The sequence below is a fragment of the Tinamus guttatus genome, unplaced genomic scaffold (genome assembly GCF_059628265.1).
Source record: "Tinamus guttatus ecotype Peru unplaced genomic scaffold, ASM5962826v1 Tinamus_guttatus_pri_ptg000242l, whole genome shotgun sequence".
In the NCBI taxonomy this organism is placed as follows: domain Eukaryota; kingdom Metazoa; phylum Chordata; class Aves; order Tinamiformes; family Tinamidae; genus Tinamus; species Tinamus guttatus.
Window position 1 is genome coordinate 6,359,557 of NW_028288776.1, and position 27,417 is coordinate 6,386,973.

Sequence of the window (27,417 nt, forward strand, 5' to 3'; positions counted from 1 at the left end):
TGCATCAGTTCATCAACAGGCTTGTGCCTGACAGTGAGCTAGCTTGTTACACATACTTGCTTACTTCAAGTATTTACTAGTAGAATAATATGAGCTGGATTAAAGGACAACAGAGGGGCAAGAAAAGGGTATTGGAAACACAGATAAGAAGTGACTTGTGAAAAAAAAAAAGACTGTTTGAAACAGCTGAGGTTGTTGGAGGAAGATAAAAGGAGAGGAAGAAGTAATGTGTAATTTCCAAGAAGGGAAATCTTGAGATCCAAGCATGAAGTCCTGGAAAGCAGCTGCAGGAATCCCTCTCAGTATGAATCCCCAAATTTCCCAAAGTCCTAAGTAGAGACCATGAAAATGATGTCTGAAGCCAGGCTTGACAATCAATCTGAGGAAGAGCTGGAGCTCTGAAGCACGTCCCTCTCTCAATAGGGGAAGGAAGTATCCAAGGAAGAGCCACTCAGGTGGCTCCATAGCAGCCTCCACCCCAAAGGCTCTCCGAGCCTGGAACGCAGAGGAACGATCAGTAGAAATGTCTCTCTGCTGCTGCTGTGTTGCAGGAGGGGTTTGGTTCACTGGAAAAAGAGGGTTTGTGCAGAGACTCCTGCAAAGGCAAGGGGAGACTGAGAGGGCAAAACACATGTTTCATTTCGCTCTCATTTGAACAGAGCTTGGTTTGTTATTTCAGCCTGGATTTTTCCCCCCTTCAAATTGAACCTCCAATTCTTATTAAACGGACAGATCAGTCTAGGGAAAGAAAGTATTTATTTATTTGGTTATTATTATTTTTCCTAGGGAGGAATACCATCTGGTTGGCACAACAACAGAACTGTGGGCCACCATAAACACTGGATCGGTAGCACCAAAGCATTGGGCCATTACGTGGATCTGGCCATCAGCACCGCTAAGGTGTGCGGGTTTATGTGTGGGTTTATGGCATGATCCCCTCGGTGCCAGCATGGGAATTACCACGGCAGTCACAGCAGCCGATGCGGAGGTCCAGCTTCATGCAGGAGTCAGAATAAAGCATCTTCCTTGGAAGAAGGGAGGCATAAAGCACAGGCATAGCTGAAGCCAGCTCTGGCATGTGAGCCTGGATAATATCTCATGCACTTCTTGGGCAGCATCCTGAACACCGTGATATGCAGCACTCTGGATACCTAAACAGCATTCCTCTGTATTACATGGCACCCCCCAAAAATGCATAAAATGTATAAAAATGCATCTTGTAAGAGCCAGATGCATACGCTCGGTTGCCACATTGCTACCACAGGAAACGTGCGAGGTCCTGAAGGAGACCCTTGAGCCCTGTGCCTTGCGCAAAGCGCCGCTCGTCCTTTTTACTGCAAAGCAGCATCTCAGCTTAGGTGTTGGTACCAGATATTACTAAGAATCACATTGCACTCGCCTGCCATGCACCCTGACTGATGAGAGCAGCCCTAACTCACACAAGTTCTCCATTGATTTTATCTCATGTTCTGCCCTAACTAATCATGCCAGGAAAACTCATGAGCTCCGGCCTGCTCCGAAGTCTTCACTGGACTGAAAGGACGATGCAGGACATTGCTGGGGCGAACTAAATTTGTATTTTCCCCCTTTTTCCTGGTGGATTTTGAAGACAGCACGGCCTGATTTCGGTTAGTCTTGACAGAAACCCCCACCCGGGCGGGAATGGGGCACAATTCACCCCAATCCCTGAGCAGGACCAAACCCTCCTGTCCCACTACAGGTTTTTTTTCTGCTTTGGCAGGTTATTTACCCCAGGCAGCGGTCAAAGGCGGCCCCAGCCTCCAGCCGCTCCCGGGGTTCAGTTCAGTGGCTTCGCCTTAGTTTTCCTTGACCCCGTTAACGGCAGAGATGACGGACACGATGCTTTGCCTTTACAGCTACTTGGCGCTTTGCCGCGATCGCGGGCCGCTCGCCCCCGCGGTGGCGGTGATGGATGGCGCGCGGGACCGGGGGGCACAGGTGTCGCTCCTGCCGCAGGAAAATGCTTTTCCACATCATTAGCCCAGGGAGCTCGTAGCAACAGGAGAAGGACCCGAAAAAGCACCACAAGCAGGACGGAGGTCGTGCAGAAAACAAGTGGCCGCGGCTGCAACAGCCAGCTTCAAAAATAATTCATAGCAAAGGACGCCACTGGCTTCACAGGATTAATCACACAGCTCCCACGGCTGAAGCTGAAGAAGAAACTCTCCTCAGTAGCAAAATATTCTCTGAAGCGCCTCATTTAGGACTCTGTGCTTCTTATCCTGAACATCTGGCTCTCGCCTTCGCTTTGGAAATTACAACATTGTTGGTGTCTAGTGTTGTTGTATGATATTACAGTGTCTGTCTGTGATTTTTGGTGGGGTTTTTTTGTTTGGTGTGTTTTGTTTTGCAATGGTTGATGTAATTACCTTCTGAAGGTCTGCCATTCGATCTGCAGCCCTTTATTTGGAAAAGAGCTCATTCAATTGGAAGGTCATATGGCAAATAGTATTGCAGGGTGATGGTTTGTACAGGACAAATGGTACTTATCTGCAAAACCCTGGACATGGTCTCCACTGGTGCTGTAGAGGTGCAGTGATGGGCAGGCTCTAACAGCAAAATGGCCTCTTGCAGAAGCTCCTCAGAAGCAGAACCTGGAGGATTTCCCTTTTCTCCCAGGTCACTCAGCAGACCTTGGCAGAGATGGTGATGATGAAGAAAAAGGGATATACTTATCTGTCAGCCAGAGAGTATTTTTCTAGATGAAAAGAAAGAAATATTCTCACTCCAGTCCTACAAGTCAACAAGTCATTGAAAAGGCTGTTTTCTCATTCTGTGAGAAATAGCCACTGTGAGTGTGCCAGCTCCAAATTTCAAACTTCTGGCAAGGAGCGTGATTTCAAGCCTTTCTCTGCCAGATTCTTCTTCTGCAAGAGAGAGGGCACTGGCAGCGGGTAGTTACAGATTGCTCGGAAAACAAAGAGATCCCCTCTCAGCTCTCCTGCGCTATGGGACCAGCCATGCACCAAGCACTGGAGGAAAGCCCAGATCAGCTGCTCAGATGAGAATCATATTCCAAAAGTCAAGAGGTAAATCTTCATCTTAGGTGACCTTGCTAAAAGGATCAGAGTGAGGCATGATGAACTGAAGAGGCTTCAAGCCCTCATCCTGCTGGAGAGCAGCCACGAGCTGCTCGGAGCTTGAAGCAGGGACCGCAGCTCCGATAAAACTAGTGGGGGGAATAAACTGCAGCAGCTGCTGCTGCCTCTGGGTGCACTTTCCAGCATCTTCTCTGTGGAGGGGACAACTCGTCCGGGTCCCAGCTGTTAGGGCAGGGCCCGTGGCACGCGCTGAGACACGCTGGTTATAGCCAGTAGAGGGCATGGAGATCACACACGCTAGCTGGATGCGAGTGCGTCCCTGGAAGCGCTAGATGGGTGGAAGCAGAATTCCAATAAAAGGCTTATTTTAGCCAAGTAATTCACTAACCACTTTCCCTCCTCCATCCGTATTGCAGATTCAGGAACACAAGGGACAACCTGAATCTAGTGCAGGCAAAGGCACTGGTGATGTTAGTGCCATCATCACCACATCTCCTCCAAGCTTTACCACCTTACCGCAGTGCCACGATTTGAGGGAGCACAGTTTGGCGGTAGAACAGTCTCCAATAGATGCAACACATCGTCATGGGATCCCAAAGCATTGCAGATAAGCGTTGTTATACATTTATGCCCCATATTTTTCATAGTCCTGACATAACTGATCATATATATCAATCTTATCATATAAAAGAGTAGCTATAGGATAATAAAGAATGAGAAGTTGCTAGTTTGAAGAACTGTGTGTTGCTGTTGGAAGACTATGACAGCCAGAGCCACTACTCTTGGTGTAACTCACACATGTACTTGACATTATGTATTACTGGTAGTCCCATTGAAATCTGTCTGCACTGAGTTAAGTACATCTAATCAACTCTATAGGCTCAGTTTTTATATATCAGACTTTTTCAATATTTAGAACAGCATTTGCAATGAGAAGTTACAGCATTGTGGCAGTACATAAGAATCTCCTTTTTAATATACATTAAGTACAAGCAAAGATGAAACTGGGGAGCCCGCTATTACTCTTACAGATGGAGAAATAGAAAGTTAAATCAGATGTTCAAAGTTACTTCAGGACACAAATTATCTGCTTACAATATATTCCAGTGGAAATTTTTCCAATGGACCTCTGTGCACGTTGCAGTTCCATAATGGTGCATCAGTCCATGTTTATGGACCATTTTCAGGATCAAAACCCTCATTAGTAGTGCAGATTAATGGTTATTATATAAAAAACCTGAGTATTTCTTCTCATTTTCTTCTGAAGATATTTCTCACATAAGCGAGCTAAATGCCAGATTTGTTCCTTAAATCCAAACTGTATTAAGTTCTTGTGTAACAGTGCAGTAACATAAAGTTAAATAAAGCTGCATAATTTTTTTTAAAGCCTGAAAACATGGAACTTGATTCTCAGCTAGCATAAACTGGACGCCAGCTGAGGATTCAGACCTTTTTTTTTTCCATCCTGAAGAAAGAACTCAAAATGCTTTTTAAACAACAACAAAAAAACCTTTTGGGCTAAGAACAAAAGTAAGAAATTTAAATCCAAGAGATCATTTTTCACAGTAGTGTAAGTACAGAAAATATGTACAGAATTCTGTAATTGCTACTGTGAAGCTGTAACGTACGCTTGGCTATGACTGTTCACAAACTGAATATTCCCCAAGATACTTGGGAGATACTGGTTATTTTTAATTTGACTTCCTGAGGGGTGTCAAAACTCTGTTGTTTAAGTTGTAGCTAATAGACGCCACCATATGAAATATTTACCATGTCCTATGTCCTGTTTGGTCTTCTCAGGGTGGAGCATAGAGCAGTATGTGATGCCTATTGCATCAGTATCTCCACACAGATTTGCAGAGCTATTGAGCTTGCATATGTCTATATATTGCATCTTTGTGGCAGCTTTCTTTCCAAAAGGGCGTGGAAAAAGACCAAATCGAAAATCACAAATTTTGTTAAAACATAGCATTTTGGTAGCAGAAATGGGGTTGCAATCATGGGTAAGTGGAAGATGTTGTTAATAAGCAGAAGCTAGACCTAGGGGAGTTCCAGGCATGAGGATAAGAGCTGTGCCAGGCACGATGCTACCTGCTTCGTGTCTCGTGCAGGAGCCACGTTTACCGTAACGTTGTGGCTAAGCCATGGAACAGAACTGCGCCGCTGTCCACCCAGCGAGCGTCCTCCCTCGTGCACGCATAGGAGCGGCAGCGGAGCGGGCGTCTTGCAATGGAAACGTCCTCATCTTGTTGTGTGTCCTCAGCCTCTGCGTTGCCCAGTTGTAGTTAGGAGCGGGGAGCAGAGCTACTCATGGTAACGTGTAAAGAAGAGCACGTGGAGCACCTTGCCATTGGTGCTTCACTGAGCTTGGAAGTCATTTTATTTTGAAATTTAAGTGTGAAAATAAGAATGCCTTTGGCTGCATTGACTACTGTTTCCAAAGATTTTAGCCTTTGTGAGGCATTCAAACGCCTTCACTGTCCAAGACCTGGCTCTGAAGAGATGCCGAGAGGATGGGTCAGCTTCACCCTGCAGAAGCAGCAAACCTTTTCACAAAATGTACCAAATTAAGGCCCGAGGCTCCATTTCTCGACACAGCTGTGGACAGCTTTAAAGATGGCTGAGCACGCAGTACTCCAGTGCAGCAATAGGCAAAATGACCCTATATACTTCAGTGAGGAGTCACCCCTTACACAGAAGTTGTTAGGATGCCATAAACACATAATCCTCTCTTACACAACACACACACTGGGCAGCCCAAGTGATTGATGATGCTGATGGAGAGGAGCTCCTTTTTCATAGCATGGTTGTATACTGAAAGTGTTGGTGCACTAGGAAGCACCAAAAAAAAAAAAATGGTGGACATAGTCTATTCAAAACAACCTAAAATTATCGAGCAGTTGAAGAAAGACCAGGCCCCTCCGCGGTGGAATAAAGGCGCCTTTCAGGTCAATCCCTAGTGTACTTCATGGGAGAAAATGAGACAAGTGGTTTCAGCTGAGCCCTCAGTCCACTCCATGCTGTCGCTCCAGACAATGCCGGGGCTGGTGGCGGAGGGGACCGTGGCAGGGCGTGCGTGCGGGAGCGTTTGTGCAGCGCGCGTCCAGGAAACGTTAAAATAACAGTGTGTGCGCCGGGCATGCCCGCCCGCAGCCGGGGTGACGCGGGGAGCGCGGGGACCCTCCTCGGCCCCCCGGCCGCCTCTAAGGACCATCCGGGCCGCGTCCTCCGTGCGCGCGGTGCGAGGCCCGCGAGCGCCCCGGGGCGCGGGGCGGGCGGCGCGGAGGGGCCGGGGGGCCGCGACCCCGCGTGGCGCGGGGGCTCGCGGGGGCGGCGGGGCCCGGACTGCATTTCCCAGCCTGCCCGAGCGCCCTAATGTATGCAGTGCTCGCCCGGCTCCGCCGCGTGTCTGTGCGCGAGTGTGTGTGTGTGTGTGTGTGTGTGTGTGTGCGCGCAGCCCGGAGTCCCTCCGAGAGTGGAGGCTCATTCACCGGAGAGCGGCGGCTCGCAGAGGCAGCCGCGCTCCTCGCCTCGCGCCCCCGCCGCCTCCCGCGCCGCCGCCGCGTGCGATGTAGCCCGGGACTGCCCTGCTCGGCGCCGCCGCCCGCTCCGTGAGTACCGGCCCCGGCCACGCGCAAACTTTGCGCCCCCCCGCCCCCACCTCAACCTCGGCCTGGGGGGGAGGGCAGCGGCGGGGGAGGGGGGAAGGCGGCCCGTGCCCCCCTCCCCCCGCAAACCCCCGCTCCGCCGGCACCGGCCGGGGGCAGGTGCGGGACCGGCCCGAGCCCGCGCTCTCCCCAGTTATTTCCAGCAGCAGCACTAGGAATTTTTCCCCCCGGCGCCACCGCTCCGCTGCCTCCCCTCGCCGCGCCCGGGCTCCCGCTCGCCGGCCCCGCCGCCGCTCTGGGCAGCGACAATTTCATTTCCCAGCGGCTGCAAAACAAAAACTTTGGCGGAGGAAACAAGCGGATCTGCCGCCCGCTCCGCGCACGGATCCTGCTAGTTTTTTTTTTTTCTTTTTTTTTTTCCCTCTCTTTTAAATACCCGACCCGAGGTTTTTATTTTACAGTAAAAGTATTTGCAACCCCCACTCCCCCCGGGGTTTCCGTGTGCTCAAGATACCCTGAACAGCCCGTCATTTTCTTCACTCCGAAGCTTTCATTTTTGCACTAGCGCGGTGCTCGTGTGAACTTTAGTTTTAAGTCGTAACAAAACCGCGCGATCCCCGATCGAAGACTGAATTATTTTTTTTCAGAGGCGCTTTCCTAAGTTGCCGGTTAGCGTATTTTTGGACGAGGCTGAAGTTTGTACAACATCCTCTTCCCCACCTCGGGTCCTTCATCCCTAAAAGATTTCCGCCCTTGCCCCCGGCTGCTTCCAGGTAGGAACCAAACGCCTGGATCTCACCCGCGGGTTGTTCTGGTTTTATTATTGCAGATAAAACCGGGGTAGAGTGTCCGCTTAAATGGTCAGCGTTGTTCAACGAATGAGCTAAAATTACTGCACGTGTGAATTGCAGAACTGGGGCGGCCAGAAGAGGTGGAAGGAATTAGACCTGTTTTCGCTTAGGTCCTTTAGAAAACTTTCTGGATCAGCCAGCGATGCAATCGCGAAAATTGCAGCGTTTTCTTTCTTTTAACCAGCAACCCCAGCTCTAGAGCGGGGAAGTCTCTAAATAGGTTGGAAGCATGGAAAAAAAAATCTTCACCTTCAGATCTAAATACATAAAAAACATCTGTTTGGCCACAATGAAATCATTAGGAACTGTCTACTTAAAGAGTTGTATTGAATGCTTATCCTTCCACACAGGAAATGTGTATGGTAAGTGATTGTTGCAATAAATTCAAACAACTCCGGGCATCTTCGCGTTTGATGAGCTTTGTCTCTGCCTCGGTGTTTAAGGAGGAAGAAAGAGGAAAAAAAAAAAAAGTAGGAGAAAAAGGCGCACTGAACGGGCTGGACAAGCGGCGCTGGACGAGCCCCCTCCTGCCGCCCTCAACGGGAGGAAATAATTCCCGGGAAGGCGACAGGAGCCCCGGTGCTCCCGGCCGTGCGGGGCCGGCGCAAACACCTGTTTAATTGGGGAGCGGGGGAACCGCGGGGCCGGCGGTGGCTGCTGTCCGGGGCTCCCCTCGCTCCCTTTCATTTCCTTGCGTTTTCCACCCTCTCCGGCAAGGCGGGGGGACAGGAAGGGGAACTGGAAGCACGAGGTAAACGGGGGGCTCGGCGCGCTGCGTTCCCGGGGTGCTGCGGGCGCCGCTCCGGGCGCTGCCGGCGGAGGCTGCTCGTCCGCCCGCCCGCGGCGGGGCCGGGGCCGGGGCCGGGGTCGCCCGCGGCGCCCGGCGGAGCGGAGCGGAGCGGAGCGGAGCGGGGCTTCCCCCGGGCGGTGCCGCCCGCGCTTTTCGCTCGGGTTTCGCCAACTTGGGAACGGGCCCGGGGCGGGGAGGGGGGGCGAAGCGGCGTGCAAAACCGGAGGGTTTATTATTATTATTATTATTATTATCTCTCTCTCTCTCTTTTTTTTTCCTTTTCGCTCTTTTTTTTTTTTTCTCTCTCCTCTCCCCTTCAAGCTCCTAGGCGCTTCCTCCCTGCAGCCCGCCGCCGCCGGGGGTTCACCCGTTCTCCTCCCGGGGGCGATTTTTTTATTTTTAATTTAATAGCAACAATTATCCTATATTTCAATTTCTGCCCGAAGTTCGCGGGCGCGGGGCCGGGGCCGGCGGGGGCCGCCCGGGGCGGGGAGCCGGGGCCGGGGCGGCCGCTCCGGCGGCTCCTCCGCTCCCTGCCCGCCTCGTTTTTTCTCTTCCCCTTCCCCCGGTTTTCCGCGCAGCTGCCCGCGTGTGCGGCTGCAGTTGGCGTGTTTCACGCGTTTGCAAAAATTAACTGTTTTTCCTTTGTATCTTAATCCAGTGATGAGAGCTCCCCTTTGTTGGCTTTCGAGCTTGCATTTGTTTTATTTATTATAAGGAAATCCAGTTTGGTTCAAATATATAATCCATTTGAGCACTTAAATCCCCAAACAGCTGGCATTATTTTGTTTTATAATCTTTGGCTTTTCTGCACAGAGCATATTTCTAAATTCCTACTTGACATTTATGGGGAAAAAACTTTTTAATGTAAATGGATATTGCTTTTTTTTTTCTGGGCCTTTCCTAATTTACATGCATCATCAATTTTCCAGGATTTCCTATTGTTTTGCTGTTTTTTTCTTTCCCCTGTAGCTTGTCAATTAATTTTTTTCCCTCAGAAAAGTTTGTTTCTGGAAGGAGAAAAATGTTAATTCATCCCATGATTTTTAATCTCTGGCATTTGGAAATGGTTGAGAGACCACAAAAATGCAACCTGTTGTAGAAAGCAGAGCGGTGTGTTGAATTTAATCGATAGCAGAGAGGTGATTTAGTTATAGGGACTCGGAGTAATGTTTTCGCAGCAGCGCCGTGGCTCTGGTGGCTGCGTACGCGGCGCGCGCGGGTGCTGCCTCGCAGGCTGATTAGCAAGGGGGGTTTGTGCTGATAACCAGGGGTCACTTGTGCTTTCTGCACTTGCTGGCCGCGGCGTCTGCTAACCCCGGCTCTGTCTTGGCTGCTCCCACTTTTCTCAGACTTTCTTCCTAACTAATTCAGAGCAGCGTTACGAATCTTTCATCAGCAGGGGAACCAAAACTTAGCTGGAAATAACTAATTATGGCTTGGTTCCCTGATGAGAGGGATTCCCCCCCCTTTTGTTTTATTTTTTTATTTATTTTTTAAAATTATTTTTACAGTTCAGAGCTAAGGCTGTTGATTCAATCTGTCTTGGTTGTGGTGTTTTTAGCCTTGTTATTGGTAACATACACGATTGCACAGGTAATTTGTATACACCTTAAACAGAATGTCTCTCAAAAACAGTAACTAGACATAAAACTATCTATTTTTTTTTTGAATTAGACTATGCTTTCAGTGTGCCTGTCTAATGCTGGTAGACAGTATATGTAGTTTCATAGATTGATCTCCACCCCCCCACCCTCTGCTCCTCGTTTAGTTAATTCAACAAAGACTTTTTGCAATCTGTTTGGAGTTTGTCTGATGCTGTGGAAAAGTAGCTGCTGATTTATTTGGTTGCTTTTCGATTTCTGTCTCTAGCCCGTCTTTTCTCCTCCTTTCAGCGGGGATGTCAGCTGTTATTACTTCCTATTGATCCCTTTGCAAAGTGAGAAGTGAACTAAAATTAATGTCAATTCCACTGCTCGGATCAATAGCTGGAGTTATTTTAATCTGGATTTGCGCGAGGTGCTAAATTAAAAAAAATCAGCATAGAGGCAGAAAAGTAGCAGTTACTTACTCCGCCTGCGCCCACTGCCTCCCCGCCACCCAAATGCTCCATCCTGCCGATTATCCTGCAATCCATATTTTTTTAATTAAGAAGGTCAGTTAGTTTTCTTATTTTGGGTTCTGCGTTTAAACCTATGACATTTTGACATTGGGAGTGTATTAACGATAGATTTTCATAATGACCGGTCCGCCGCAGTCTAATTTGTACATGTTGCTCGTGGGGGTGGAGGGGAGGCGCTGAGCGAGCGGGTGAGCAAGAGGGAACGAAAAAGGAAGTGAGAGTTTTAAAAAAAAATAAATTTGGCTGGCTGAGATATTGTAATGTGTTGATTTATTCCCAGTGTAATGAAGTTTGCAAACGAATAAACGGCCGTAGTGATTCACGGTATCCTACAGGAGTGTCAAGTGTTGCGGCCAGATTACTAATTTATGAAATCCGCTTAATGTAATGGGATGATAGCACAAGTAAAAATAGAAAAGGAGACAGAGGTGGCTGCTTTTTCTTTTCTTTTTTCTTTTTTTTTTTTTCCTGGAAATCCATATTTTCCGTGATTGCTCACCTTCACTTCCATGTTAATGATTGTTTTTAACTGAGTGGTGGTTTATTTGTAGGGCTGCCTTTAAATGTGGGTACACATGTATACATATGTGCAGTGTGTGTGTGAATGTGTATACATGTGTGTATTATTTCCATGCTTGCATAAACCTCCCTAGCACCTCGAGATTTGCCAGTGGATGCAGTTTCCTGAGCTCGGGTTTTGATCAGCGCTGCGTAATGCAGCAGAGCGAGTGTCCTCAGGACCACGGCGCTGCCCGGGATGCCCTTGGCATCTGCCTCTTGCCTTCTCCCCCTCTCCCGCCTCTGTGAGAACTTAACAGGAAAGTTATTTAAAATTTGGAAGAGAGCAAGTCCGCTAATGCGAGATACATAATCTGGTAATTTAGCAATGATGTCTGTAAGGATAGGTGCCAAATGAGGAAGCGAAGAGATGATGTCCACTCATCTTCCCGATTAATAGCAGTCGCTGGAGCTGTGCAGGGTGGCAGAGAGGAAATGTTACCGCTGCGCTGCATTAAAGCTGCCGGCTGGATTTCGTGCACTTTGTTAACCTGGGCTCCCTCATTCAGGGAATACAAAAGGCACTCCATTAGGGAGACACTCTTTCAGTAAGTTTTATTTGAGATGTTTGACCCTCTGGATTTAAGAGGCACAATTTGTAACAGCTTTTTATTATTATATGATTTTTCTGGCCCTTTGAGCTCCAGCCGCCGAGTATATTGTTTCAAAGTTATAGTGCTTGTGTTTTAAGCAGCGTTGAGGGGCCTGAATGGTAGGCAGCGGAAGCTTAAAAGAAAAGACCCTAGATTGATTGGGGGAGAAAACTGCAAAACAACAAGCCAGAGCAACAGCAGACGCAAAAGAAGGGTTTTCCTGCATTTTTCTTGGAGAGGGGGTTGTGGCTGCAGTCACCCTCGGAAGCTCGGCAAGCCGCGAGTCAGAGATTTTGTTAACATTTTCCTCTAAATGTTAATGGCACATCCAGGGCAGTTTACAAATCTACTTAAGAGTGAGTGCATTAGGAACTAAAATTACTGATCCATCCTCTCTTGTCCCCGACCCGAACGGCAGACGCTGGCGGAGATCAGATGGCAGCAGCACCCATTATGATTTTAAATATCGTCAGAGACGCCAGGCGCTTTATTGGGGAAGTCTCTTCTCTCTTGGCTAAAAGGGAGTGCGTGCTGTGAGTGTGTCGAGTGTGTTTGTGGTTATGTGTATTCGCACATACACGTCCTCGGTCACCCTCATACCTTCCGCTAGTCTATATGGTTCTACGTAGTACTGAGCGTGCAGGCACGTTTGTACTGGGAGCGTGAGAGGGAAAAATATGTCTATTAGGTACGTCTTGGGCATCGCGCGTAGCGTGAAGACGCGTGGTGGCTTAGTTGTGTAATTACGTACAGTACATATTTTTATATTGGCTGGTTGCATATGTGTTTGTATGTGTGAATATACACCCAAACATTGAGTAAAATAGTGTTTTATGTATATATGTGGGTGTTTTTAAGTTGACTGTAATTAAACATACGTGCCCCTTTGCCATATAAAATTCCAATTATAATTTGGAGTGTCTTAATTATAGACCAAATCTTGTTCATTCATGGGTTATTAACTGTTTATATTTTATTTGGCTTTCTTTACATTCATCCACGTTGGATGACGCCTTTCTTTAATCCAGAGGGCCAGGGCTGATCCTGCTGGAGTGCCTGTTGCCTTTTGGCTCTCTTGAATGGGAACAGCCGTGCTTCTGTGGCCGCATGGTGGTAACACGTGTGGCTACCCCACTGCTGGAGCAACCCGGAGAGATGAGGACAGGAACCTCACCGGCTGTATTTTCTTTTCTGTTTCCTTGCAGCTCTCGGAGGGTGATGATGCTCCAGTAATTTCCCCTGCTCCTTTCCCAGGCCTCGCTTTCCTTTCCGTCCAGGAAAGATCATTCCGCTTGTGATCCCGCTGAGGAAAGAGACTCCGATGGACTTGCACCGGGCAGCGTTCAAGATGGAGAACTCGCCCTATCTTCCCAACCCGCTGGCCTCCCCGGCGCTGATGGTCCTCGCTTCCACCGCGGAGGCCAGCCGTGACGCCTCCATCCCGTGCCAGCAGCCGAGGCCTTTTGGGGTCCCCGTGTCAGCGGACAAGGACGTGCACATCCCCTTCACCAACGGCTCATACACTTTCGCCTCCATGTATCACCGGCAAGGTGGGGTGCCGGGAGCGTTTGCAAACCGTGACTTTCCTCCGTCCTTGCTTCACCTGCACCCCCAGTTCGCACCCCCCAACCTGGACTGCACGCCCATCAGCATGCTGAACCACAGCGGCGTCGGGGCTTTCCGCCCCTTCGCCTCCACCGAGGACCGGGAGAGCTACCAGTCGGCCTTTACGCCGGCCAAGCGCCTCAAAAACTGCCATGACACCGACTCGCCCCACCTGCGCTTCTCGGACGCCGACGGGAAGGAGTACGAGTTTGGGACGCAGCTGCCCTCCAGCTCCCCCGGCTCTCTCAAGGTCGATGAGACGGGGAAGAAGATCTTTGCGGTTTCTGGCCTCATTTCCGACCGGGAGACTTCATCCAGTCCTGAAGAGCGCAGTGACAGATGTAAGTACCTCTGTTGACTTGCTGGTTTTACTTTAGCTGCAGAGTGTTGAGATGCTCAACAGGTGGTTGCCCTGCAGTGCTGATGCCCTTGCTCAAAGGAGGGGAAAAGCAACCTTTTCTTCCTGCTAAGTTGAAGCGCTCAGTGTTGCCTTGCTTCTCTTAAAAGGACATTGATGGATTTTAAGGTGAGGTGCCCTTGAAGGAAACTTGTCTTCCAGCACGCAGCTGCTGAGACAACGTTGACCTGGCTTTACCTGCAGGAAAATGTCCATGTGTTAGTGCAAGGACACAAATGGTGGTACACACGTATGTGTAAGCAGGGGGTCAGCTGGAGTGTGTTGCCAGAAACTTTTTCAGAGCTTGTAGCAGATGCAGTACACACTGCTGTTTCAAGTGTTTTATCTATGGCGTTTTCCTCATGTGCGCCAGTCATCCTTATAGCAAATGCATCAGCCTTCAGATTCTGCACCTCAGATTAGAGCAAAAGGTACTTTTTACTCTAGTTAATTTAAGAATATTTCTGGCCATCAAGCTCTCTCTTCGAGACATAAACAATTCAATAAGCCCTTTCTGAAAATACGCCGTGTACTTTCTGAGCGCGTCCCCCCTTGGTGACTGCTGAAAGGTGATGTGCCCTTTTGCGGGCTGGTGTTTGGACTGAAGCAAACCAGTCCACTGAACATGACTGTAAGTCCCTGCTCCCTCTTCTCCTTGTCTCACCGCCTCCATAGAGGAACCGAGCTGCCCTCCCTGCAAGGGAAGGCTTCCAGGTTTGCTGACCACAGAGGTGACCCAAGGAGGGGAGAAATCGAGAGTGGGGGGAAGTGGAGTTCGGTACCCTGGTGAGGAGTGCTGAATTAGGAATGAATTTTCTGGTAAATCCAAACATATGGACCAAAGAACAAGTGGCTTGGATTTTTTGTTGGCTCCTTTGTTCTGTTGATTTTTCTTCCTAGAAAAGACTTTTTAAATTGTTGTTATTATTATTATGTATTTCATATATATATATTTTCTTTTTTCAAAGCAAAAACTGCTCCACAGCTTTCTCCCACTTTCAGATGTGATTTTTTTCTTCTCCCCTTTATGATGCCGAGGAGAGTAATAGAGACATTGTGGCTCTCGCTCCCCTGTCGGCGCTGCTTCCTCAGGCTGTCTCCTTGAATTAGGCACAGTGTTAACTTAGCGCCGCTAAAAGACATCCGCCTAAACCCAGCGTACCTTTTCAATAAAAGTCGTCATAAAATCAACCTGCCTTGTAAATCCATCGCTCTTTGGTTTTGAAATACACTGCAAGTGCTTTATGTCGGCGTTTGTGCGTGTGGGACAATTCCCGCTTCAGGCAGGAGCTGTGTGTTCCTTGCGCTACAGATGTGGTCGCTTATCCGTCTCCCCCTCTCCTGATCCACCCCGTGAGTGCTGCTTTGGTGCTGCCGTTCGCTGTTTGTGCTTTGTTCGTGCATCTCCCAATCCATGCTTCGCAGGGGCTGTAGGTGGGAGCGTGTATGGACATGGGTGTAAGCTGTTAATATAATTATTTTTGGGGAGGAGGATAGGCGAGATGATGAGGCTTGGACATTCTTTGCCAATGCTCTTTTCCTTATCAGCATAACCTGCTGCTGGAAATGAAGCTAGCTCAAAAGGATACTTTGGTAGATAATGACGGAAGAGCAGCTCCTCCAGCTAAATGAATTTAGAGCGGCTCAGTCGCTCTGCGTTTTCCTAGCAAAATCCTGTCAGACACCCCATTTAAAGAAGTAAATCTCCTAAATGAATTAGAGCGCGTGGAGCACAGCTGTGGACAGACGGACACGGGCACACCAGCGACGTGTGGTCCTTGCCAGAGTCGTGTGCTGAGCAGGGGTCCTTGTGCTTGAAGCCCATGGTGGGTTTTGCTCAGGAGGAAGAGGGGAAACAGAATAAAAACTTTGTGGTTAGCTTTGAAAACTTGGGCAGAAGCAGAAGGTGTTTTGTTTTGCTGTTCTTCCTGCCCATATTGTTAAATTCCTTTAAAACGCTCGGCCTCACAGAACAGCCAAGTGAATGCAGCATCGCTGGCATTTCACTGAGATGAAAATTCTTCAGTATCTACCAGGACAGTTTATACCCAATACGTCTGCTGGCTCTGTATCTTATTCCCATCATATATAGATATTGCACCATGGAAACTTAGCTCCATTAACACAACAGTTTATTTGTTGTGCGCATACACACGTATGTGTGTGTTTGCTAGAGGGCGAGTGAGCAAGCAGCCGAGCGTTTTAGTGGATCCTAATGATCTTTTATGTTGACCATCAGAACAGAAAAACTTCCTCAGTGAGGAATTTGAGAGATGGCCATTTGCAGAGAACTGCAGTCCTGTTTTGCATTGAAATTCACAAACAGATTTTTGGAGTTTCTATCTCCTTTTACAGAAATGTGTGCTTTGGGGTGTTTGCGCTCTCTGATTATTGGCCCCAGAGAAGTTTTGTGCGTTCCTGGTGTAATTGTTTGGAGCAACCTTTGTAAAAACTGCCCAGCTTTGCTCCTGCTGTTGAGTCTGTTGCCGGCAGGTTCCTGTAGCTTCTAGGCAGAAATGCAATAAAGCTTCTATGAGGCCTGGCAAAAATTGTAAAATTCTTAGATCAGCAACACCTTTATATGTCTAATGGGTGCTTTTCAGAATTGCAGAGCTTGTCTGTTCAGCTACATTTTTCAGAATCCTGAAAGAGTTTGTGTGGCATGGGAGGGGAATTGCGGTAATGGCACTACATGTCTTCTGTACACAAGGGCTTTTCTGAATAGTTCATTAAAATGTTTGTTTTGCCCCATAACGTAAATAGTGATTTTATGAGGGAGAAGTTTAAAAATAAATTAAAATAAACTTACTGAGATTTAGTATTTCTGAAACATAACTCTTGAAATGCCTTACAACAAAACAAGACTCCAAAGGCAGGTGCTTATATCTCGGAGATGTTTGGAAGCTGCCATATGTAGACCTCTGCATCACTGGGAGCAAAATCTCATTGTATTTTCACCAATGGAGAAATTCCACTAAATTTGCTAAAATCTGGGAGGATTTGTACTGATGCAACTGAGAGTAGTACCTGACCGTGTAAGATGCATATTTATACAGTAGAGATTATTGCCTCTTGGGTGAACCTTTGCTTTTTGTTAACTCTGGGTGATGCTTTCCAGCTGCATGAGCACCTGAAGTCCATGAGGCAGCTAGTGAGGGACAGCTGGGCTTTGAGGTGCACCTGGGTGTGATGGTGCTCCTCGTTATCCAGAAAATTGCTTTAAGACCTAGGTGTAACAATATAGGTACTTGAGATATTCGAAGAGATGAAGTGTACAGGGAACATGGCCAGAAGAGGAGTCTTCCCAGAGAGAAGTAGACAGGTCGTACATTGGATGGGGCCTACTCTGTCAGTTGATTGTTGAGGAAAAATAATGACATTTGTCCCAAGAAACTCTTCAAAGCACATGCTAGTGATGCTCAGAGGTGTATTTTATGGGGTTTGTTTAATAAGTGTAGGATAGCTGAGATTTCTACAAGGACCAGAAATAAATGGCAAGCTCCTTTCTGTGAGAGAGGTCCATAGTCTCATTTCAAGATCAGCAAAAAGTAAAGATCCCTTAAAAAAAAGAAGTCCTGATGCCTTTCTATGCACAGTCACCATGGCATCACCTTCCTTCTGAATGCCGATAGAGATCCCAGGATTGCTCAGCAGAGAGCTGGAGATGGGCAAGGCCCTTGGCTTTCCTCACTCCCCAGCCCATGCAGGAGAGTGCAGAGGATGGTTCCAGTTTTTGCCCATGGCTTAGTCTTCATCCAGTGTTGCCTGCGGTACATGGAGGACCTGCAGCAGGATGATTCTCCTGCTTGGCCACTGATGTAGTTTTCAGACCCTTGTCAAGGTCTGTCTCTGTTGGACTTAATGTCCCTGTTGCCACTGGGGATACCCAACAAGGCACCAATGTGCTCTGAGAAAGAGTGATCTAGTTGGTAAGCACATTTGGGAGTGGATTTATTAGTATTGTTTTTATCATTGCTCTTGGGAATAACCAGCATTTCCCCTTGGATGTTGGGATGGCTTGTCCTGCAGCCGTCTGTCCTCTGCAAGGGAAGTTGACGAGGCCTTTCTTCCACGTCTGTGGTGGGGTTGTCCGGCTGTGAAACAACCGGCATGTTATTGATCAAGTGGAAATGCAAAATCACACTTGAGGTGATGGATATTGGGGCTGTGATGATCCCAGCTTGTGTTTCTGAATGTGGAGCGCTTCAGAGCGCAGGCAGCCTGCCCGTCGGGCATGCACGTGTGCAGGTTTGTGTTTATGTGCCAGACCATATGTAAAGCTCTGTGTGTGTGTTTGGGGGGGAAAGAAGGTTGGGTTTTTGTTGTTGTTCATATTTCTCTTTTTCTACTACGCGGTAACAGAGTGGTGGGTCACAGGGGATGGCAGAACTGCTGCTGCCATCATGCATCGCTCCCAAGGCAGGTAAAAATTTGGGGCCGAATGCAAAGCAACACTTTGTGACTAGGAACAATCAGCTGCAACCATGGGAAACTGTGAGCTTTAAGTGGCTTATGAAATAACTGGATAAATCAAGGACTTTCCATCGTGCAACGCGGCACAGGAAAGGGGAAGAGCAGCAGCAGGGTGTGAGCGCGGGCGGACAGGCAGAGGTGGGGTAGCACAGGCGACAATCCCCGCAATGTCCCTGGCAGCGCCTGCGCCGTGCGGACGGGGCTCAGGCTGGCGCCGTGTTCAGCGCTGGTGCGTGTGGCCATGTCCTCCTTTTGTGCAGGCGTTTTGTTTTTCTGGCAAGAGCCTCTCTGCTCCCTCCGCAAACTGTTGCGGCGGCTCCTCTTCGCTTTGCTCTCTCCCGAGGAGCCCATTAATGTTTGAACAGCTAAAGTGGGGAAGGGCTGGGTGGGAGCAGCCCCTGCCGGCTGCGGGGCCATCTGGCCTGGCTCGGCTCTGCCCGTTGCCACTTTATATTTCTCTTTCTGCTATTCGGGGCTATCTGGCGCGCTCGGAATAGCTAATCACCATGGTGAGAAGACGGAGCCCGTCCGCCGCCCCCTCTGTCCATCCCTGCCCATCAATTGTCATGCAGAGGCGAGGGGACATGGGGCCGGCTCTGCTCCCTGCCAGAAGGATGTCTTTTAATGCACCACAGCCTGGGGGAGAGCATCCTCTCTTTGCACCTCCAAGATGCTTCACCCTGGCTATGCGAGTGGCTTCATGCTGCCCTCCTCTTCCTCCTGCACTTCCCAGAGTTGGAGCATGGAGCTCCGGAGGGCTGGAGCCGGCACACTCGTAGAGCTGGGCACGATGGAAATGTCGTATTTATCTGTTGCCCAACGTAAATACTTACCCTTCCTCACCTGTGTGCCCATGTGAGGGTGTTCACTGCATGGTGGTGGGGCAAACGTTGTATTGCCCTTGGTTAATCGAACAACTAGGATTTCTCCTCAAAATCACCAAAAATCCTGCTTTTCAGAAAGGATTTTAATCACATTAACTCTTTGGTCCCAGTGGTCAGATACAACTGCTGTCACCAAAGTGCAGTGGAAGCAGAGGCAGATACTGCGGAATCGGGAGCAGAAATCCTGACCTTGGGCATGTCTCTGAGTAGCAGTTTCCCCTCTATACGATGGGCAGAGCGATACCTTCCAGCAGCGTGTGCCACTTTGATATCTTTTGACAGAAGACACTACGCAAGGGCAAAGTATTAGTATTATTAATATAGTACAGTTAGTAGAATATTATGAACTATTATAAATCATTACTGCTAAACTGCAGTTATTAAAGGAAATGACCAAAGTGCACTTTGCGAGCCAGGATCTCTTGACAGTTAAAACATTGTTTTATTATTTTACTTGCTAACTTGCAAAATTCAAGAGTTAGCAACAGTTCCTGGTTGATCCGTGACGGTTGCGTAAGGAGCAGGGAGTAACGGCTGCGCATTTAAGGAAGGCGGCAGAGAATAAGCATTAGTGCCGTGGCGATAAATATTTTTTTACCCCTCTTTTTTTCTTTGATAATCTGAAGATCTCAGAGGAAAGAGAAATATTCAGGCCTGCAGACTCGAAGGGCCCAATCCTGCTCTGTAGGGCTGGAAGTGCTCAAGGTGACAAGGTCTCAGAGTTCCTGGAATTCCCCCATGGAGAGAAAAAAAATGTTAAGGTGTTTGGGGATTGTTGGTGGCTATTATTTGTTTGATATCATTTAGACGAGTCCCATTAAATGCTAGCAGTAGATTTCATTTTTTTCCTGTCTTTGTTTGCCTTCCAAGGAGCAGAAAACAGACATAATTATATTTTACGTGAGACTGTAAGATTTCCTCTCATCTCTCTTTCTGGCTAATATCTGCAGCTATAAAATAAATTCCATTTGTGAATGCATGGTGTTAGAGTGAGGTAAATAACTGTCATCTAAAATCTGTCTAACCTTAATCTGCATCAAGAGCACTATAGAGAACTGCACCCATTTGTATAATATTAAGCTTTATTTTTATTATGGCTTTCTAATGCAAATTCATAGTGGGGGCAAAGTTGTTTTCTGTTAATACCACATTCCAGGGAAAACAGCCATTGAAAGTGAATTGTGACAATTTTTAGCCAGCAGTTCGTGTCACTAGTGGTCTTTGATCATGTCAGTTTGCTTGATAGCCTATGAATTTTTCACCTCCCTGTTCTGCAGCAGAGAATAGCAGATTTGGGGACTTCTGAGGACATTTTGCTGCTATGCAAAGCAATTTAAATACGTTAGAAATAATGAATTTCTAATTGGGGAAATAGTGTCCTGAAACGTTGGATTGGATTCCTACAGTGTCCCCTTGAGAAAGGACAGGGGTCTGCCTTGGTGGCTGTGTGTGTCTAATCTATATACATGTCCTCTCCCTTTTTATGCAACCTTTCTGTTTGCCTGCTTTGCTCTGCTGGCCTGAGCGTGTGCTATATTTGCTCCACATACGCATATAAATCTGTGGCTTGCAGAAATTCATTGCTCTGAGTGCAGTTTTCTTCACACCTTAGTGTTGAAGTGTTTTTCCTGTTGCTAGTAGGATATTTTTTTTGGCCAAATCTTGCAGTTTTTTAGCCAGGGCTCGGTGCATGATACCGCACGTGCAGGAATTGATCTGCTCAGCTTCGCTTGCTTATGCTGGTGTAAGGCAGGAGTCGAAGGGAGTTGGGCTGGAGAGGGGAAGCACAGGAGCAGCCTGACAGCGGTTCCTGAAGGATCCCACCAATTTAGAAGGATTTTGTGCATAAAGCACAAGGGATCCAGCCCTTGAGCTGCTGAGAGCTCTAGTTGAATAAGACCTGCAGGGTTTGGTACTATCTTTGCCTCTCGCCTCATTCTTTTTGTTTTCTTTTTAAAACATTGGTGCTGGCTGTGGTAAGCCAGGTGTTACCTTCTCCTCTCCTTCAACCCTTTGCGGGCATCTGGAGTTGCAGCAGTTCCCTGAGCAACAGAAAAGGGGGAAAGGCAAAGCTGGGAAGGAGTGGGGCAAAGGAAGATTTATTGCCTTGAACACTGATAGCATGGGGAGGAGCCCTAGTGCCAGTGAAACTCTTCTTGGAATTCACATATGGGACACTTCCATGCTGTTTTCCCTGGTGAGGACATTGTTCATAAACAGTATTGTTTTAAAACCCTTTCTATCTCTTTTTTGAGAAGTTTGAGGCTCTGAGCTGCTTTCTTACCAAAATTTGAGGGCAAGAACATGCTTTGTACTTTTTCTTTTGAATACCGGGGCTCTTGGTACACGAGCGTTCTGTAGGGGAAAAGGAAGGCACTGAGTGCCCTCTAGATACCCATAAAAGGAAGAACTGGAAACTGCATTTTTGTTTGTGTTCAACAGTACAGATTATTTGTACTGCTTCTAGGCAGAATTAAGAAACCAAATTTTATTTTGGAAAGGCACAAGAGCGTTAGCTTTTTGCACATATGATCCTGCAGCCTTGCCTGTTTTGTGGATTTATAGTGCTGCAGCAAAGAGCAGGGTCAACCACAGGATGTGTCCGGCTGTCGATGCTGCACTTACTGGCACGTCTGTGTTCCCAAGTGGAGTCCAGTTCCTTGGAACAAATGTGAAGTGTTTATGAAAACTGAAATGGAGGGTGTTGAGGCAGCAGTTAGTTGGAGAGCAGTATATTTCTGGGGTGAAGACTCTGTTTAATAGCCTCCCTAAACTGCAATATATTTTTTTTAAGCAGAGCAAAAAACAAAACTTGAAGAACTGTCCCTAACAGGCCTACTTCCCTCCACTAGGATTTTCAGTGCAAATCACTTCGCTTCTGATTAAATTTTTATTATTATTAGGAATAACTTGGTCTTTTCATCTGATTCTGATATCGTTTTTCTGCACTTTAAGAAACAACTTGCAAAGCCACTTAGTACGTGAAACTGTCCTGTAAGAGCCTTTCCCATAAGGAGGCACAGCCTGATAATCCCTCATCACACGGAGCCTGCTTGGACGGTTGTGCTGGCATGAGAAAAGCCTCGTGGCAGAAGATGGCTCTGCCTTCCCAGCTAACCTTGTGCCCAATATTGTTGGAAAATGGGGCTGAGGACAAAGACCCAGCATGTCCCTGCATGGTGTTGGAGGAGATGGTCGGAAATGTTCGTCGGGGTGAGTGGCGTCCTGGGTGCTGCAGCTGGGACGGGCAGAGCGACAGCCTTATCAGGGCAGAGCCACCCGCGCCCTGGCCAACCTTTGGCCCATGCAGCCTCGAGGGAACCTTGTCTTCTCGCAGCTTGGTTTGTAGCAGGAACAAGCCTGTGAGGTCCTGACTGCAGTGAGTGGATGGAAATGACCTCCTTAGGTGCCAGGTTTGAGTACAAATCGGAGGAATTTGGGCAAAAAGCTGCAGCAGCCCACTATGTGCTGTTGCACCACCTGTATGTAGAAGCCCGCTTCCCCATCTTATTTATTCGCCTCCTTGCAAACCAGTTTCACTTTTATTCCCAGAGCTGCAGGTTGGAGTTGAACCTCCAGCAGTGTCCTTAGCCCAGGTGACAGCTTTTCACTCCTGAACACTTGTCTTCTTCCTCTCCAAAGAGGCAGCTTGACCACTGGCCTTTTTTACTGGGGAGATGAAGGAGCAATCAGTGACCTGGATAACCCTGAGTAGAGCACAGGCAGAGGAACATAACAGTCGCAATCAAAAAGTTGCCAGCCAGAGTGAATTAATACATCTGGAGGTGCCTCTTATATGGGAGGAGAGGGAAGAGTGAGCAGCTCAACTGTTATACCTCTGCTTCCGTACCCTCTGTTTTCCCCTTAGCTCAGGGATGAAGGATGCATGTTCCCATACAGGGCTGCTGCTTTTACCCTTGCAATATTGCCTTCTGGAGGGCACTCTGTGCTGCACCTTCCTTTCTGGGGATGTGATTCACACACAAAAGTATTTCTCACAAAGTTTTCTTCTCTTCAGAGGAAAAGTGTGATGTTTGGCACTGTGTAAAGTAGATGACTGAAACTGGCAGGTTTGGGATTATAGATGATGGGAGATGATACAGGGGAGAATCTGTAGGTCTAAAGGTGTTGACAGAGTTGGTGGACAGGGACAGGATCACGGCTAAAACAGTTGTGGAAGAGGCTGTGCTAAGAAGTTATCGGAGGAGCTGCACTGGGGGAGCCTAAAGATGAGCTAACTGGAAGGAGTCTGAAGACCAAATATTAAACATCAGCAAAGCTCTGAAGATATGTTTAAGAGAAACTGAAGTAGAAAGGGGCTCCAAGTTATTTCTGACATAAATTGGCTGAATTGTGTTGGGTTCAAGATTAAGATATTTTTGGATCAGGATTGGGATATACTGGAAATAACTTGGCAGTGAAAAGTCTGCAGATCTGCTTCCTTTGGTTAGAAGTAGTGTTCCCACCATCTCATTTTCCCTCTGAAAATAAAAACGCAGTGACCAGGGAAACATGGGCGGGTTGGTTTAGAGCAAGATAGAGAGAACTTGATTGGTCTCACCTGAAAGTGTAACTCAAAGGTTGCTGCTGCTGAGGAGTGTTGAACCCTGTGCTCACACTATCTGTGGCATGACCTGCAGCAGGCCCCAGGCAAGAAGGGGGCTAAATTAGAGGAATGTTTCATCCTTGGTCATCTCTTTAGGAATGCTACAAGGACCAAAGTCTGCTCTTGAGTACGCAGACCTCCCACCCATGTGTCCACCTCATTTGAGTCTTACTTGGAGCCCTGGTGAGGGAAAAGGTAGTTATGATGCCAATGCAGAACATCTGGGATCTCCCAGGTGCTGCCAATTGGGTCTGGTTGTGAGCTGCACCTGGGTAAAGAAGAACGGGAAATCCCAGGGCATAGCAATGGATTTTGCAGACCAGGTTTGGGGAGGAGGATGTGGTTTGACACTATTTCTCGATAGCTCCCTCAGCTGTGTGTTCAGGTGGGTCACTGGCGTTCATACGGTCCAGGATTTGCATTTTTACAGCTAAGGAAGTGTACTGTTAACTCTTCAAATGCTGTTTTTACCCTTTTTGCATGTTTCTAGCTTGGCCAGCACTGGGATAGTGAATATGAAGGACACATTTATTGGCACAAACGAGAGCGTCTCCTTCTCGCAGCCGCGTGGAGCAGCAGGAGGGAAGGCGGCCTGGGCGAAGCACCGGGGGCAGTTTGGGCAACGTGTGGTGCAGACCCTCCTGGCCTCGGACAGGCAGAGTCATTTCTGATTGCCCTTCTTTAGAGCAAGGGTCACAGTGTCCTTGCCCCATAGCAATACGTTGAGAAGAGTTTCCTACGTATTTCAGAGGTGTTCAGGTACTAATATAATAGTTTTAACCGTGATACTTGGGCCATTATGCTGGGATTGAAATAGCTGTGAGGGGGAGGGATGGGGGTTTATTTAATTAACATTATCGTTGTTGTTTATTTTGAATAAAGCGTTGCAAGACTTTTTTTTTTTTTTTAAAGAAACTCGGTGAACAGCCTAAAAAGAGTGGCTAGGAAAAGTAGGGGGAAAAAAAAAGGGAAAAATTTGGAGCAAGGTAGATAAAAGCGAGAGATAAAAGAAATAATGCAGGGAAGGATGAGTAATCGACATTCTTGGAGTCGAAGCGCAGGCCCTGGCTTCCTTCCTGAGCAGTAAAATAAAATTAAAAAAAAAAAGTCTTTAGAACAACAAAACTCTGGACGCGCTGGTTTCCTTCCTGACGGGCCCAGCCTCGTGGTGTTTCGATGAGTCCTCATTGGCAACCAGGGCTGATCTAAAGGCCAAAGACAGAAAGATTGGGGGGAAGGGAGAGGGATTTAACTCCTTGAGCTCTGCTGTAAGAACCGCTACCTTCTGCTGTGCAGGGATTTGTTTCTCCAGAGTTGGAGCACAAACAACGTTCATGGGAGTTCAGGCATCTGAGCTGACTGGTGCATCTATTCAGGTGCTTGGTCACACTCAAAATTAATGTTCCAGATTTTTTTTTCTGAAGGCATTTTAAAATGTTTGTGCATGTGAACCGAATTCCTTGGACGTGACACAGTGCAGCATGAAACAACAGCACCGATGAGCGACGTGGGAGCAAACTGGGAGCGCTGCCTCTTAGCAGCGAGCACTGAAATGCCACCGTAGCTGCCTCTGGGATGCTCGTTTTCCTTGTGGCATCCAGTCGGTAACAAAATGCCGCTGTGGTGTCTCCTGCCATCGCACTTCTCGGGTAGGCCGGAGCGGCTGGTGTCCGTGAGCCGGCCGGGGAGCAGGGAGCCGAGGAGGGAGGCTGCGGGCGCTGCAGGTTGAAGGGTTCGGGCAGAGCTTGTTTTGCAGCGAGCTCTCTGAGGCTCGCCGCTCTCGGCAGGGTTCCCCTCTCTGAAAGGTCGAAGCTACTTCTTAATTCCCAGCAGCTGACAAAATATTTATTTTCAGGTACTTAAAATATTATAATTTGAAGTGGAGTCCAGGGCCCTGGCTGGAACTGAGCTTTTGTACTAACAGCTTCAGTGAAATGACTTTTTCCTCGTACAACTTGCCAACAAATGCTTGGAAAATAATTGTGGGACAGTCATCCCTTTAGTGAGTAGATCAAGAAGATTTGAGACTTGCCAGAGACTTTCAAAGGACAGGCCAAAGGTTCAAGTTGTTGCCAGTTCTATTTGTCTTAGCCTTTATACTTACTTTTGTGTCATTAATTTCATCGAATGTCTGTGGGTAAAAGGCACCCAGCAGGCTGCTGCTTTTACAGAGTTCTTTGGGTGTACTTGGATACTTCTTGGGAAATAAGCCCACCTTTTTGTATAGCGAGAGAAAGAGAGAGAGAGATTAAACAGGCCGCAGTGGCAGAAGAAATGCGCTTGCCCACCAGCAGCTTGTGATCACCTCGGGTGGAGACTGCCGCTCTGGAGAAGCTGTTCTGCTCATCTATTTTTTCCTTTCTGCAGCCCTTTAAGTAATGTTTTTTCCAGGGAGATGCAAGTATGAATGATGCCCCATCAGGACGGTACCTCTGCACCCCATGAGCCCATGGAGCGCTACAGAAATAAGGTGCTGCGCTTGGATTTTTGGCAAAGTAACCAAAGCAAAGAAGGCTTGGCGGGGAAGCCTGAGCCCTGGGGTGCTGCTCTGGGCTCTCTTTGAGCCCTGCTCCTGGGTGCTCCCTGTAATCCTGTATTTTGAGGCAGGTGGTTCTGCAGGTTTTAATAGGATGTTTGCTAGAGTTGCCCAGGCTGTCCAGGCAGTGGGGAGGAAGCTGATTTTGCAGTAGGATGTGGCAGGCAGAGCTCCCCATCCTGTCCCTGGTACCCGCTCTGGGCTATTCTGCCCCAAACCTCTTTCCTTGGTGCTGCCTGCATCCTGACAGCTGCTTTCTGACACCTTCTGCCCCCGTGCAGCTAGCCAAGCACGTTAATTTTTCAGCAGAAGTGCTGTAATAATTAGGCCGTGTGGCGGAGGGTTTAGCAGCACTTAACCAGATGTGCAAAGGCTTGTCCCGCGCTCCCCGCGCTCTCGCTGCGCTCCCGCCAGCTGCCTTTTCGCGCCTGCTCAGGTTGCCTAGAAAGGGCTGGAGAAGCTCTCTGCTGCCGGGCTCCCCTTGCCTCTCTTCTTATGCTAAACACTCATTTGTAAAGGAAAAGGAGGGGGGTGAAAATCCCTGCGCTGTTTGGGAGAAGAGCCTGGAGAATTAAAAGCAGACACCTGCAGCGCTCAGACTGATGATCTCCACCATTAACTCTTCCCAGAGCTGCATCCCCAGAGTTGAGTCCCTCGCTGGGAACGGTGCCTGACTGAGGCTCTGTGGTTGGATGCGAGGGCTGGAGCAGCTGGTGGCAGATCCAGGGCTCTCGCCTGTCCTTGCTCGGCCCTGGCTCCCTGCAGAATCACTTTGGAGCCCTCTCTGTTTCCCCTGCCTCAGTTCCTACCTTGGAGGCTCGATGCTGCTTTCTTGTACACTGCGCTCTAGGAAACCCCTCTGAAAAGTGTGTACTGAAATACAAAGTAGTATCATTATCATTAACATGGTTATAAAACAAGGGAGGACTGTGGTAAGCTATACTTTGTGCCCCATCCATATTAACATGAAAAACTGTTAGAATCAGCCTAGTGGCCTATGTGGACATCGGACTGAGCCATTCTGGCTATTCTTATGTTTCTGTGTTAAAGTTTTATAAATACACACTGAAGCAGTATATTAGGTTTAAAAAAAATCTATATACAACATATAGGTTTATGGTTATAGAGAGGAAAGATGTATTAAATCAGCAAGAGCAAGGGGAAGATAAGATATAAAAATGATCCTATATTATGCTAGATCTTATAGAAAAATCCCAATGCATCTTTTTGTGTAAGTGGTAAATTCTTTTCTATGTTCTGCATTTGTTTCTTAATGTGTCTCACGTACCAGAATAGTAGCATGGACACAGTTGCAAATATGGTATGTATTTT

The 27,417-nt window shown here is 47.9% G+C and overlaps 1 protein-coding gene across 5 annotated transcripts in view; it reads left to right on the forward strand.

Annotated features, from left to right (window-relative positions):
• The first annotated feature begins 6,629 nt into the window (after positions 1-6,629).
• The window catches only part of RNF220 (ring finger protein 220), a 204,828-nt gene continuing 184,040 nt past the window's right edge, over positions 6,630-27,417 (forward strand). For 4 of the 5 annotated variants that reach the window (XM_088526133.1, XM_088526136.1, XM_088526135.1 and 1 more), the window contains exon 1: positions 12,773-13,530. In XM_088526133.1, the coding sequence (XP_088382259.1) occupies positions 12,906-13,530 (625 nt within the window). In that variant the 5' untranslated portion in view covers positions 12,773-12,905. Of the gene's footprint in view, positions 6,674-12,772; positions 13,531-27,417 lie in introns of those variants that run through there. The other variant, XM_088526134.1, reaches the window with a different exon arrangement.